At 34.7% G+C, this 13,893-nt stretch overlaps 2 protein-coding genes across 2 annotated transcripts; one reads left to right on the forward strand and one right to left on the reverse strand.

Annotated features, from left to right (window-relative positions):
* Positions 1 to 2,590: 2,590 nt before the first annotated feature.
* Positions 2,591 to 7,357, forward strand: LOC111778954 (protein STRUBBELIG-RECEPTOR FAMILY 7-like). Its single transcript, XM_023658966.1, has 16 exons — positions 2,591 to 2,883; positions 3,167 to 3,299; positions 3,393 to 3,464; positions 3,548 to 3,613; positions 3,865 to 3,936; positions 4,018 to 4,089; positions 4,473 to 4,544; positions 4,631 to 4,696; positions 4,782 to 4,844; positions 4,928 to 5,232; positions 5,379 to 5,659; positions 5,754 to 6,025; positions 6,246 to 6,378; positions 6,450 to 6,586; positions 6,701 to 6,857; positions 6,972 to 7,357. The coding sequence occupies exons 1-16, from the start codon at positions 2,691 to 2,693 to the stop codon at positions 7,125 to 7,127; spliced, it is 2,250 nt and encodes a 749-aa protein (XP_023514734.1). The 5' UTR covers positions 2,591 to 2,690; the 3' UTR covers positions 7,128 to 7,357.
* Positions 7,358 to 8,314: 957 nt separating this feature from the next.
* LOC111778134 lies at positions 8,315 to 11,299 on the reverse strand. The gene is made up of 8 exons (XM_023657799.1): positions 10,894 to 11,299; positions 10,725 to 10,789; positions 10,541 to 10,639; positions 10,313 to 10,360; positions 9,942 to 10,011; positions 9,697 to 9,768; positions 9,417 to 9,527; positions 8,315 to 9,011 (listed from the first exon to the last, which is right to left on the reverse strand). Exons 1-8 carry the CDS (start codon positions 11,113 to 11,115, stop codon positions 8,871 to 8,873), a joined length of 828 nt encoding a protein of 275 aa, XP_023513567.1. The 5' UTR covers positions 11,116 to 11,299; the 3' UTR covers positions 8,315 to 8,870.
* Positions 11,300 to 13,893: the final 2,594 nt, after the last annotated feature.

Raw genomic sequence — 13,893 nt, forward strand, 5'->3', positions numbered from 1 at the left:
TTTTTTTTACGGATATTTTCATTACTGAGAAGACAAGAGTGAAAGACAACTTGGGTGTTATTGACCTACAGTAAAGACAAGTTAAAGACAAGTTGGACGTGATTAACATACACTCTCAAACTTGAGGGGGAGTGTTGAGATATATTATTTATGGAATATATCCTAGATATTATATCTTAATATTCTTCCATTTATGGTTAGATTTATAGTATATTTTATTTTATTCTAGTATTTAATTATTTTATATTTTCCTCATTTGTACTGGCTTGTATCCTATTTAAAGGATATCAATATCAATGATAATATACACCTTCCCAATTATATTTTCTATCTCATTCTTAACATAATTTTTTGCAGACTCTATTATGAGAATTTCTTGTTGGATGATGAAAGTTCTTCATCGGCTAATTTTGGAATGATCATGAATTTATAAACAAAGAATACTCTCTCCATTGGAATGAGACCTCTTGTGAGCCCAAAGCAAAGCCATGAGAGCTTATTCTCAAAGTGGACAATATCATACCATTATAGAGAATTGTGTTCGTCTAACACTCTCATTCATTTTATTATAAGCATTTTCAGAGAGAGTCGAAAGCTGCCCCATTTCTATTCATTCTCTCAGTTTTCTAACTGCTAAGTGAGGGTTAGGATTATAGGCGCCAAGGAGGCAGTTGAATTACCGATTTTAGTCCATCATTTAGTTTTTTTTAGTTGAATCTTAAACAGGCCAAAATCCTGATTTGCTAACAAATTTTATGGACTGAAACAATATATCTATAATGGTTTTGTGAAAGGAAAAAAAAAATCATCTTAAAAGGAGATCATATAACCTCATACTTGTTTAATCTATTTCTCGACAATTGCATATAATGTTTTTTTAAGAGTGTAAGTTCACTGCTAGAAGAAATTGTCTTCTTTATATTTTTTTTTTTAATTTTTCTTCAAAATTTTTGAAACTAATCTACTAAGAAGTTTATACTTTATTATAAATAATATTTCATCATTCTCCCCATCTCCAACTAACGAGGGATTTCATTTAAATTAGTTTATAATCTAAGTCTACTCTACTTTTATAATCTATTTCATATTAACTTGTAATGGGTAATTATTTTACAAAAAATAAAAAAATAATTTTAAAAAAAATCTCTGAATTAGTTGTAGTAAAAAGAAACTAGTGTCAGCATACAAGTTGACGTGACGTAAACCCTAGATTCCTTTAATTTGACTTATTGACCCATAGAAACAAATTGAGTGAAGTGAATTGAAAGGAAACGGCACTGATCAAGCAATAGAAATTTCCTAAGAATATGTTTGTTGTTTCTTTTTTCTGCCCAGTTATGATAATATTTTGACTTTTTATTTAATTCCTTAACTTTTAGAAATATGATACTTAAAGACTCTTTGCGTTTAAAATTCTATAGATTGTGAGAAGATTGTGAGAATACGTGTGTATGTACATATAGGAATCACACTCTCTACGATGATATGATATTGTCCACTTTGAGCATAAACTCTCTTGTCTTTGCTTTGGGCTTCTCTAAAAGGGTTCAACCAATAGAGATAGTATTCCTCACTCATAAATTTATGATCTTCCACATTGGACTCACTCTTCCATCCTCTTCAATCAGAGGTTCAATTTAATGAAAATTTCAATAGAAATTAAGATATTAAGAATTCAATGTCACATTTATAAAATTAATTACAAGTGTTAGATGATGAAAGTCCCACATCACCTAATTTAGGGAATGATCATAGGTTTATAATCAATGAATACTCTCTCTAATGCCTTTTGGGAAAGCTCAAAGCAAAACTATGAGAGCTTATGCTCAAAGTGGACAATATCATATTATTATGGAGAGTCGTGTTAATCTAATAGCACTCATTAATTAATAAAAATTTTAGAAAAAAAATTATGAAGATAAAGAATATATTTAAGCAAAGTTTGTTGATGCTTTGGCGTTGGGAAATGGTATATGAGCTTCTTTGCCTTCCTTCCACTTTCATCCAAGTCCTGTTCTAACAAACAATGAAAGAAACATCTATCACACTTCACACAACACCAAACCCAACATTACTTACTAATGGGTTTCACACAATGACATCTTGCTTACCAATTCTGCTAACTTCTATAAATTAAAAAATACATATACATACATTTAATAAAAATGAAAAATAAAAAGTAATATTTGAAAATTAATTTTTAGAATTTGACTATGAATTAAAGTATTTTCTTAAAAAAAAAAAANTGGTAGAAAAAATAGGAAACCAGCTAATTTTTTTAAAAGTTAAAAACTAGAAATTTAATGCTTAATATTCGAAGTTAAAATATTTTAAAAGACATTTTAAACTAAAAAAAAAAAAAAAAAAAAAAAAAAAAAAAAAAAAAAANGACCGTTTCTCACTTTATTTTCTTAAAAGGTTAGCTTCCATTCAATCTACGACTCCTGCAATGAGTCTAGATCAGTGGCCCCTACCAGGGCTACTTTTGTCTTTTCACCAACTCTATATATAAACAAATTTAATTGCGTGCACAGTTTTTTTGGTTTCCATTTTTTTAATATATATATATATTAATAAACTAAAATAAAACTGTGCTCTTTCTGTGGCTTTTGATTCTTCCTGAATTGTCGTGCCTGCCAGCTTCACTTGAGCGTGGCCGTAGAGAGTTCAAAATTAGATAACCTTTTTCCATGGGGGAAAACTGGGTGATTGATTTGAGGCGCTCATATGATTCCTGTTCTGCGCAGAGAGGGAGGACGATGGGTTTAGGGAGTAGAGAGAAGACAATGAATTGGAGGTGGATGGAGATGGTTTCTCTCATCGTTCTTTGCATTCTGGGGTTGAAGCTTACCTCCATTGAAGCTGCCACAGATCCATCAGATGGTTAGCTGCTTCTTCCTTTTCACTTTTGCCCCTTTGTTTCTACTCTTATTTTCTTTGCGTTTTTTCTTTACTTCCGCATGATTAGATTCTCGCAATAGCTGTTTATTTTTTGCAGTACATTCTTCTGATGTGAAGATTTTTGTAGTTCTTTGGAAAGAAATTGGTTGTTTTTTACGGTGTAATAGATTTGTGAGACTTTTTAGCGACGTGGATATTTGATTACTGATTGCAATCGTTACTCGCACTGCTCGAGTGTAGAATTTAATGATTTTGTTGTACACAGCCTCTGCTTTAAGAGTTTTGTATACCAGCTTGAACTCGCCCCCTCAGTTAACCCAGTGGAATGCTAATGGCGATGATCCATGTGGACAATCATGGAAAGGGATTACTTGCTCTGGCACACGGGTTACAGAAATGTAATTTTGCCAACCCTAATTTATTATGCTGTTCATGTTCCCCATTCAATACGATGTCTGCTCTGATGAATGGTTGCATTTTGATTTTGTTAGAAACTTGTCTGGCCTCGCTCTCAGTGGATCGATGGGATACCAACTTGCAAGTTTGACATCGTTAACCAACCTGTAAGGTCAATAACCTTGTTGTGGACTTCAAATGGTTTCTTCTCTGTGTGTTTATTGATGTGGTTAATTCTATGATGCTGCAGAGATATGAGCAATAACAATATTGGAGGCAATATAGTCTACCAACTTCCACCATTCCTGCAGAGACTGTATGATTCATATGCAACTTCTCTTCTGGGACTTTGTTTTTGTTCTTGCTATGTTTTACTTACTAGGAAATAAGCCTAACCCTGTGTTCCGAAGGTCCGAAACTATGTACATAAGATAGAGATTGTGTATGGCCACAAAAGAAAGTTAATAATTTGTCTGATGAAATGATCTCCCATAAGCTTAAGCTTGTGAATTGTTCAAATGGCTTGTAGCATTTGTGTTTGATGACTACAACTTCTTCTATCTGCAGAAATCTTGCTCAAAACAGCTTCACTGAAGGCATCCCTTATTCCATTTCACAGATGACAACTCTTCGATACCTGTAAGCAGTTTTTCATGGTATGTTTGCTTTACAGAGAATTTAGCTTTTATTGATGCTTTCCCTTATTTGTTGAAATTGTAGAAATCTCAGTCATAATCAGCTTCAGAATCCATTGATTGATATGTATGGGCAGCTTACTTCCCTATCCACATTGTAAGATATCGTGCCCTACTTATTCTATACGGATTATGAGAATCGAACGGCTGCTGAATTGAGCTGACCAAATAATTTTCAGCCGAGACTATTTTAAATACTCTCCATTCAACTCCTGTTTACATGTCTTATATTGACATTTTATACTTGGTGGGCCAACAGTTTTGAAACTTTTCTTTCACCCTGCTAAATTCTATGCCCATTTTATTTAATGACATTTCATCTATAGTTGGACAAATTGAAAATGAGAAATTTACAATAATGTCCATTACGAATTGTCTTCTCACTTGCTGAAAAATATTTTTCGAGACAAAGCATGAAAATGTTCGAATTTATTGTAGCCCACCTGGTGACTATCTATTCAAATTTCGTATTTGAATCAGGGATCTGTCTTTCAATGCTATGTCAGGCGAACTGCCTCAGAGTTTTAGCTCGCTTTCGAGCATCAGCACTATGTAAGTCTTCACCGAATTAGTTCCTATGGTACTCACACCTTAATTAGTATTGTTCTTTTTTCTAATTCCATTGGTTTAACTTTTAGGAATTTGCAAAACAATCAGTTCACTGGCACAATTAATGTCCTCGGAAATCTTCCTCTGGATAACCTGTGAGTTTAAAGCATTTTAAGTTAACATGGAAGCGATGCATCTTTCCCCCCCTCTTATTGAATGTATCGGTTTTTAATTTGTAAGGAACGTTGAAAACAACCGTTTCTCTGGCTGGATCCCTGAGCAACTGAAAAGCATCAATCTTCAGTGAGTATATCTAACATTATCATTGTCTGGTATATATACATATTACTCCCATAAGACTTCTATATGATTGATGATTTTATCAGGACAAATGGCAACTCCTGGAACTCAGGTCCTGCACCCCCTCCTCCTCCTGGTACACCTCCGGCAACTAGAAGGAACCGAAATCACGATTCTGGTGGCAATAGTCCATCAAATGGTGGTTCTGGTGAAGGTCAGAAATCAGGAATTAGTGGTGGTGCCATTGCAGGAATTATCATCTCTGTGCTCGTCGTTGGAGCTGTAGTAGCATTCTTCATTGTTAGGAAGAGATCCAGGAGATCATCATCTGCAGACATTGAAAAGCTCGACAATCAACCCCCGCAACCTCGTCAAATGACTCCAGCACAAGGTCATCTTATACACTATTTTTCATATTCTCATCTCAGAATTTGATGTTATTTGTTGCCTGTTTTCGTATGATCGCGTAAAGTTGGGATTTTATGCATTAAGACGTACGTTTAACATTAACCAATCGTTTGAAACATTGAAATGCAGAAATAAAGTCCGAAGAAACTTCCTCCACATTTTATCCAACATCATTTGATACTTCTGCTGCAATTAATCTCAAACCCCCTCCTAGTGATCGTCATAAATCACTTGATGAAGACGACTTTGCTAAAAGAGCTGTTGTCAAGAAGGCTAGTGCAGCTCCTATTAATGTAAAGTCATATTCGATAGCAGACCTGCAATTGGCTACTGGTAGCTTCAATTTTGAAAATCTTCTTGGTGAGGGATCGTTTGGACGTGTTTATCGGGCTGAGTTTGATGATGGGAAGGTTACTTCCTAACTCAATTCTTCATATCAGACTAAGTAGAGAAAAATATAATATCTACTCATCCTATTAGTTTTCGTAATGTTTTGCAATGCAGATTCTTGCCGTGAAAAAAATCAATTCGGCTGTACTACCTGGGGATTTATCTGAAGATTTCACCGACATTGTTTCGAAAGTCTCCGAGTTACACCATCCCAATATAACCGAGCTCGTGGGTTATTGCTCTGAGCATGGGCAGCATTTGCTTGTGTATGAGTTCCATAAAAATGGCTCGCTTTATGATTTCTTGCATCATTCAGACGAATACAACCAGCCACTGATATGGAATAGTCGTGTTAAGATTGCTTTGGGAACAGCCCGTGCACTAGAGTACGTTGACTCCGAGCCTTGTTAAATTGACTCTTTAATTATACTAGGTTGCCAATTTTATCGTTTTAATTTGATTTCTATTTACTAAGCAAGTTCTAGCTTCCGGATGAGTAATTCTGTTCGAGCATGGACCTCTGAAGTATAGGTCTAGTGGGAAAATAGTTGACGATGTTTCTCATTTGTTCGATAGAATGACGGTACTTATCGAGAAACTTTTCAGGTATCTTCATGAAGTTTGCTCCCCATCAATTGTTCATAGAAACATCAAGTCAGCTAACATACTGCTGGATGCGGAACTCAGCCCCCACCTCTCTGATTCTGGACTGGAAAGCTTTGTACCAAATGCAGATCAGGTCAAATCTAACTTGATGAATCTTCTTTTAGATACTGTAACAGTGATCAACTCATACCTTATAACTTGCAGGCACTGGATCACAATGCAAGTTCAGGATACACTGCCCCCGAGGTCACGATGTCTGGCCTTTATACGCTGAAAAGCGATGTCTACAGCTTTGGAGTAGTCATGTTGGAACTGTTGACTGGGCGCAAACCATTCGACAGGTGAATTTGTAATGCACTTCAAAAAATATGTTTGGTCTTGGGAGTTAGTCGACTTGCCATTTGTCTTCCTTCATCTTCTTATCATACTTCCATTTCGATTTTGTTGTCATTCAGTTCAAGACCAAGGACCGAGCAATCCTTGGTTCGATGGGCTACACCCCAGCTTCATGACATTAATGCGTTGACCAAGATGGTGGATCCAGAACTCCAAGGACTATATCCAGTTAAATCTCTCTCCCGATTTGCAGATGTGATTGCACTTTGCGTCCAGGTAATAACATATTTCTGTGATGAAGACTCGATTTCGTTTCAAATAATAACTCGTACTAATCTTGTGTTAAAGTTCTGGATGATTAAAAGTGACCCTTTGTCTATCTTACGACAGACCGAACCAGAGTTCAGACCTCCAATGTCGGAAGTGGTGGAAGCATTGGTTCGACTTGTCCAGCGAGCTAACATGAGTAAGAGAACATATGGAAATGATAACGCAGCAGCGTCTCCCAGAGGAGGGGGGAACATGGGTGGGGAGGATACACCATAAACAACACTTCTTTATACAGAAAAAGTTGGGAGATTGTATTAATGTTATCTGTTAATATTACAAAGAGAAGGATGATGTTGTTAGGTATAGAATTTTGATAGAAAATAGGATTAGAAATTGGTGGAGATTTATTCAGTTTGTTGGTACACTTCGCTGTTAACTTCAATTATTTTGTCTCCTATTTATTATTGTTCACAAAGCTTGTTGTCTAATTCAAATCTTACGGTTCCTCTTACAATTTCTCAGCGTTTTGTTTATAAAATTTCAACGTTTAAATGAATTTCATTGCAAACACTTTTCAATAAAATGATGGAAAAAAGCACCAAACACATACTTTTTCTATTAAAAAAAGAAAAAAGAAAAAACCAATTTTAATTATTTTGTGAAATACTACAAACCATTTTCTAACCCTTCACTCGAAATTCCTATTCTACTATTCTTGGCATAAATGGATTCCTATTCTATTATTCTTAGCATAAATGGAATCAAATAGACTAATTTGGGTGTTTCCTATTCTATTATTCTTATTAGCATAAATGGAATTAAATAGACTAATTTGGGTGTTCGCTGGAGTTCTTTTTAAATTTACAAAATTAGAAAGATGGTGAATATGGCAAAAATGTTAACAGGAAAGTAACAAAGCAAAGCTTCTTTTTCTCATAAACAAAAATAGTAAAGGATGATGATTAACATAAAAATAGCTAATTGGAAAATTAGTTGATGGAATTAGGATGGAACACTTGTTTGATTTTCTATATTTCAATAAACAAAAGGCATTGATTTTCGGTTCCCTGTTTTTAAAAATAGAAATTGAACACACCATTCTTTTGGTTAAAGTTAAAAAGGGGAACACGGGAAATTTGGAGAAATGGAAAAGCAGAAGATGAGTTTTAAGTAAAAGAAAGTATAGAAAGGAAAGTTAAGGAAAGTTAAGGAAAATAGAAAGCTACTTTCGAAAAATACGAATATAATAGAGAACAGATGATGTTCAAGTAAACATTGAACATTTGAGATTGAGAGGGTACAAAAAAAATGTATTTTTGGAAATCAATCAGGACCAACTCTATTTTTCAAGAAACCAAAAAGTATAAAAACAGAAAACAAAATTGTTGAATCATTTAGAATATGTAGCGTGTGGTGAGAGGTAAAATTAGTGAAAGAAAAGGGAGGTCGGGGGACAAGCAGGCTCATATAGTAACCTCAACATTTGTTTTTCCCTAAAATATAAATGTTAGATCAAAATAGTCTGTTTAACATTTCGAATCAGATGAACTAAATAAGATATGGCGCAAAGATGAGAGCTAAGATTAACCAAAAAAGAAAAAAGCTACTAACCAGTGTGGGATCTGGTGCCAACCACATTTGATTTGCATAAAGAAGAGAACACGAACTTGTGTTGTTCGTTCGTTCGTTTGTTCGAATTTCTTACTAAGACGGATCTGATTCTTTGTTCCTGGGGATGGATAAGATGACACTAGCCCCAACACATTAAAGGCCACCAAACTGGGGAATCAGGCTGTGCACTCCCTCCCTCCCTCCTTTTATAATGGAAGAACAATGTAAATTCTAAGACGCATAACATACCACTAGTCCAAGCATATGTTGGCTCAGGTTATTTCATCTTTCATGATTTTCTTCCATAAATCAATCTCTCATCCCATGAATATCAATCAAAGACCATCTCCTTTGTTTTAATGTTGCACCTTCCTTTCCCCCATCTGAAAATGGATGGGGTCTCGCTCATCACATTTTATCCTTGTACTTCAAAACATTATTCATGTTCAAATCAAAGATCTTGCAGATATCTTTAATTGTAGTAGTTATATCACCAGATCCCTCCATCTGGCTCAGAAATTTGTCGAGTTCCTTTGATGGCTGCAGATCCTAGACACCATTAACATAATCCAAGTAAGAGAGACTGCAGTTTTATGCTATGCATAGTCTACTGAAAGCAGAAATACAAGGATTGAACTGAAAAGAAAAATAGGCATCGACCAATATTTAAACATGGGGCGATACGCAAATGAGGGAAAGAGTATCTAACTCCACTCAGAGTGATAGTCAATCTTTTCCTTCATAAAGTTACAGCTCGGGATGACCAAGATGCAAAATGAATTATCCATTTCATTACCGAAGCACTATCTATGCAATAGGCACACCACTGATCGGTAAAAAGATATGTTATATGGGAAATTATCGGGTTACCAAAAATATCTTTTTCCAATTCCAATCAAGAATATAGATGTAGATCTACTAATACCTGAAAACATAAAAATACTTTATACTTACCAAGGTTGAACCTGGATGTTGTTGGACTGTGTTCACAGTTTTGTTACCATCAGTGGATGAGTTGCACGAATAAGATCTATCAGAGACCAACTGAAGAAGTATTTCACTTCCCTAAAAGCGTGTATATTTGCATACATTTAGAAGAAGAAAAAAAAAAGGAACAGAAACATTAGATACCTATAAAACTCTTATACAACTAATTATAAAACCCCAGGGTCAAGTAACAACTACTAAAAAAATGATATCCAAAAGCCACTGACAAAATCCAGTATAGAAGTACCTTTAGGGCTCGCCAATGAGAATATGTGCGAAACAAAACCCAAAAGAATGGAATATTTGGCAGAGGCAAAATCTACGTAAGACAAACCAGGATAGAAGTCAAGAGAAGACATATAAATGTACTTATTAAGTAAAAAGGAACTTGAAATGTTGCAGTACATGTTGTGTCAAAAGCATAACATCAACATGGTACAAACAATGCAAGAAAAAAGTAAGGCTGATATTCAAAAATAGACACAAACATACAGTGAATGCACTTGCTAATGGAAGCAACGAAACTGAACCATAGAAGTGTTTCTTGTGGATGGCAGTTCCCCTGGTCATGAGATACAGAAAGTTCACATCAATAAGGGGCATAGTTCAAACTTTTGCAACAAGAAAAGCTTCCTGGAAACAAAAAGGACTTGAGATGATATAAGCTTTCTATCATGGAACCACAGAGTAGTAGTATTGGACGCTGAGCTGATAAGGTCCTATTAGGACTGTGATTCACGACTTGAAAGAATAATAATCATGGATTCTAAGTGTAATGTTGAACATTGCTTCAAAGAAAAAAGAATAAAATGAGGGAATCGCTAGTTAGCTTCAATTCGGCAGATGGAAAAGGGAAAATGCACCTGAGGGCAATATGCCTTAACCTCCTACGAACGAGCCGTGGATTCAAACTGTAATGTCGCAAGAAATCAGTGAAATAACATAACAAATTGTAATATGGTAAGGGAAAAAAAAAAAAAAAAAAAAAAAAAAAAAAAANGGATTCAAGTAGCCAAAGAAGAAGAAGCAGGCGGAAGCGCGAAATTGTTATATCGACGATTTTAAAAATAACAAAGCGAAAGAGATGAAACCTGGATGGATATGCTATTTCAACGCTCGTAACATCTTTAGTTATTGACTTCAAGAATATCTCAGACGGCTTAACTCGAGATAAGAGCTTCAATCCGATCCTACGGGAAGAAAATCAAGAGCGTATTAGTTAATTTCACTAGAAATGTGCCATAAACGAATAAAATCGCATTTGCGAGACTTCACCCGTGAAGTTTATTCTTAAACGAGCCATCAGGAGCCTTCTCCAGAGCAGTCCAAGCTTTATTCATCTGATAAACGGAACGTCATTGTCAACGCCATGTTCGACAGGATCAAAACAAATACCAGAAGAAAAAAAACAAAAGAAGACGAAACTGAAAAGAGCATGAAGGACCTTGAAAGAGATAAAATCGGTAACGATTTCCGCATTGCTACTACTGGTACTGCTGGAGAGAGCGTCGGATTTGGAGGAAGAAGGCGAGGATATTTTGGTCCAGAGATCTTTCAAAGTGGAAGGAGTCTGAGTAGAAGCAGAATCCGAGGCGGCAGGGTCGACGGATCTGCTGAAGCACCAATTTCTTCCTCTGATTGGAAACACCACCAATCTGGCTCTCATCGTCACAAAATTCCAATGGAGAAAATGCTTGGTTCGCACACGAATTCCCTCTCTCACATAAACCCTAATCCCTGAGTAAATTCGAAAGAAACCTGATTACTCTGATCCGAATGAGGAAACTATCGAGAGAACTGAACGAAATGAAAGTTGAACGTGCTGTTGCGAGAATTGCAAAAACGCAGATGATGAAAAATTCGGCCGGATCAGTTTTATTATTATAAATCAAATGTTGAATTCCTAATTTGCCCTTCAATTTTCATCCTCTTTCCACTTTTACCCTCCAAAAATTTCAATTCTTTGTTTCTAGGGGCGTGGAAAGTTAATAAGTTGACGTGGCAAGTGGTGAGTTTCGAGATAGTTGAGTTGGGTTGAATTTTGAAATCGAGATTTAGAAAGTCCGTACTTGGGTTGCTGAGCTGCATTGTGTTATGAAGTCGACATCTAACATATCAGTGTTTTTGGTGCTCAGTATCATGGTCATGCTTGTCAAAGACATGTTGCTCGTAGGCGCATGTCAAATGTCCTGGTCATGCTTATCAAAAACATGTTGTCCGTAGCTGCATGCCTATTCCAAGCCCCTTTTAGTGACTTTCATGTTAGTTAGACATTTACTATTATTGTTGTGTCAACACGGAGGTGTATGATTGGTCACTAAAATCATGTCTACATGGCTAAAATGCCTTCTGGTGTGGTTTGATTTTTTTTTGTTTGTTTGTTTGTTATAGGTAGTTTAAGTATATTTTATTGTTATATATATATGTATACCCCTCTCATTTTACGGAGCAATTTTTTTCTTTATCGATCTATTGGATTATCTTTTTTTGCCTATTTAAAGGTAAGTAATATTCACGTTTGGAAACTATAGTGGAATACAAAAACCTTCTGTTTTCTTACCCTAACCTCACTTTTAAGTTTGAGGTAACACTGATTCATTGGATTAGTCTTGATCAAGCTAATTCTAGAGTGAGCGTCTTGAAATCTAAGAGTGACCATCATAGTTTTCAAGTTCGATCTAAGAGTTATTTATTCTTCTAACTAGCTCTAAATCATTCATTAAGTCAGCTTTCTTTGTGAAAGTTTGCAAGGATCTTATAAGGACCTCTAACTTTGTAAAATCAAGTATAATTGGCACTTATCATTTGATATCAAAGAATTTGGTCGACGAATTTGGTCGACATTCTTTAGCCGGCTCTATCGGTACATTATCAATCTATATCATTACAACAATTTTAAAAAATGTTAAAAAATTATATTGGGCTTTTCAAAAGCCCAATGAACTAAAAAATAAGCCCGGCCCATATGTAAAACTTGCAGGTCTATGAGAGCCCAAATTAATGGGCCAGCAAGACCCAAGTGATCCAACTTTGGGCCTACATCAGCCCAGCCCAAAACGAAACCCGAGCCCAAGAAGACTGTGTTGTAGTTGATGGGACCTCCTACGTGGGACATGGGCATTAAATGGGCTTACCAAACGATTCAGGCTTCTTGGACAGGCAGTTGGGCCCAAACCTTTTAAGGGCCTTAAGCGGCCCACTTGTGGTTTGGTAGACAGACAAACAACTCCCATAAAATGAGGCATAGCCACTCAATGGTTTTTTCAATAAAAATAAATAAATTGAAATTCCATTATTATTTTTAAATATTTTTAATTAAATAAATAATTATATATATATATATATATAAGTAATGATTTTTCAAGCAATTTAATTTACCTAAGGCTATAAATAGAATTGAAGTCATAGGGTCATAATTGAGGTGAGTGGGTGGAGTAGGAGAATGACAGAATATTTTGGTCTCAAACCCTTCTAATACTAATGATGCCAAACACAATAAATTAAGTTTTTAAATTTTTTATTATTTTTTTAATTAATACCTAAAATAATTTAATAAGAATAATGAACGTCCGTCCACAGTAGTAGTATGATATTGTCCACTGTAAGCATAAATTCTCATGCTTTTGCTTTTGATATATCATTATGAACGGGATCATAATAGGTTCTTGTGGTAATGATAGTAACTTGTACCTAAACTGGTGGCTACGTCATCTGGGTTTTTTTACGATCTGGGTGTTGACGAATCTCTCGATTTCACAATTTCATTGCTCGAACTTTATCCCTGTGGGACTTTAACGACCCTCTGAGAGTGAGAATTTAATTTTTTTTTTATCAATAAATCCGGTTGAATGATGAAAGGAGATAAATTTGTAATAATGATTGAAATAAAACAAAGAGAAAAAGATTGCTTCCTTAAAACGGAGACAACCTAATATATATATATATATATATATATATATATATATATATATATATATATATATAATTCAAAATAAACAGCATTATTTAATGATTAAATTTTAATAATGATTAATTATGAATGAGGATAGACAAGATCTCTTTATAAGATATGTGATTTTATTACATATTAAGATTAAAGTGGTTTTACTGAATTAATTTGCAAAAATTCAAAATTATCCATTTTAAATAAAATTTTAATAAATACCCAATAAAAAATAAAAAAGGAAAACACAACGGTTTGAAATTTGAATATAGGTGTGAAAATTAGGAATAAAAAAAGGTTTTTTAAAATAAATAATAATAATTTAAAAAATTGTAGGTGAAGGGGGTTGGTTCCATGTGAGCGTGCTGGGTGAATGGGCCCACACAAATTAATGGTTTTTTTTTTTTTTTTAATTATTATTTTTTATTTTAAAAAAGTTTTTTTTGTCTTAGTTTTACTATACAAAGTCTACACAATAATTACCTTGAAGCAACCTACTTC

This window comes from Cucurbita pepo, chromosome LG17 (assembly GCF_002806865.2).
Source record: "Cucurbita pepo subsp. pepo cultivar mu-cu-16 chromosome LG17, ASM280686v2, whole genome shotgun sequence".
In the NCBI taxonomy this organism is placed as follows: Eukaryota; Viridiplantae; Streptophyta; class Magnoliopsida; order Cucurbitales; family Cucurbitaceae; genus Cucurbita; species Cucurbita pepo.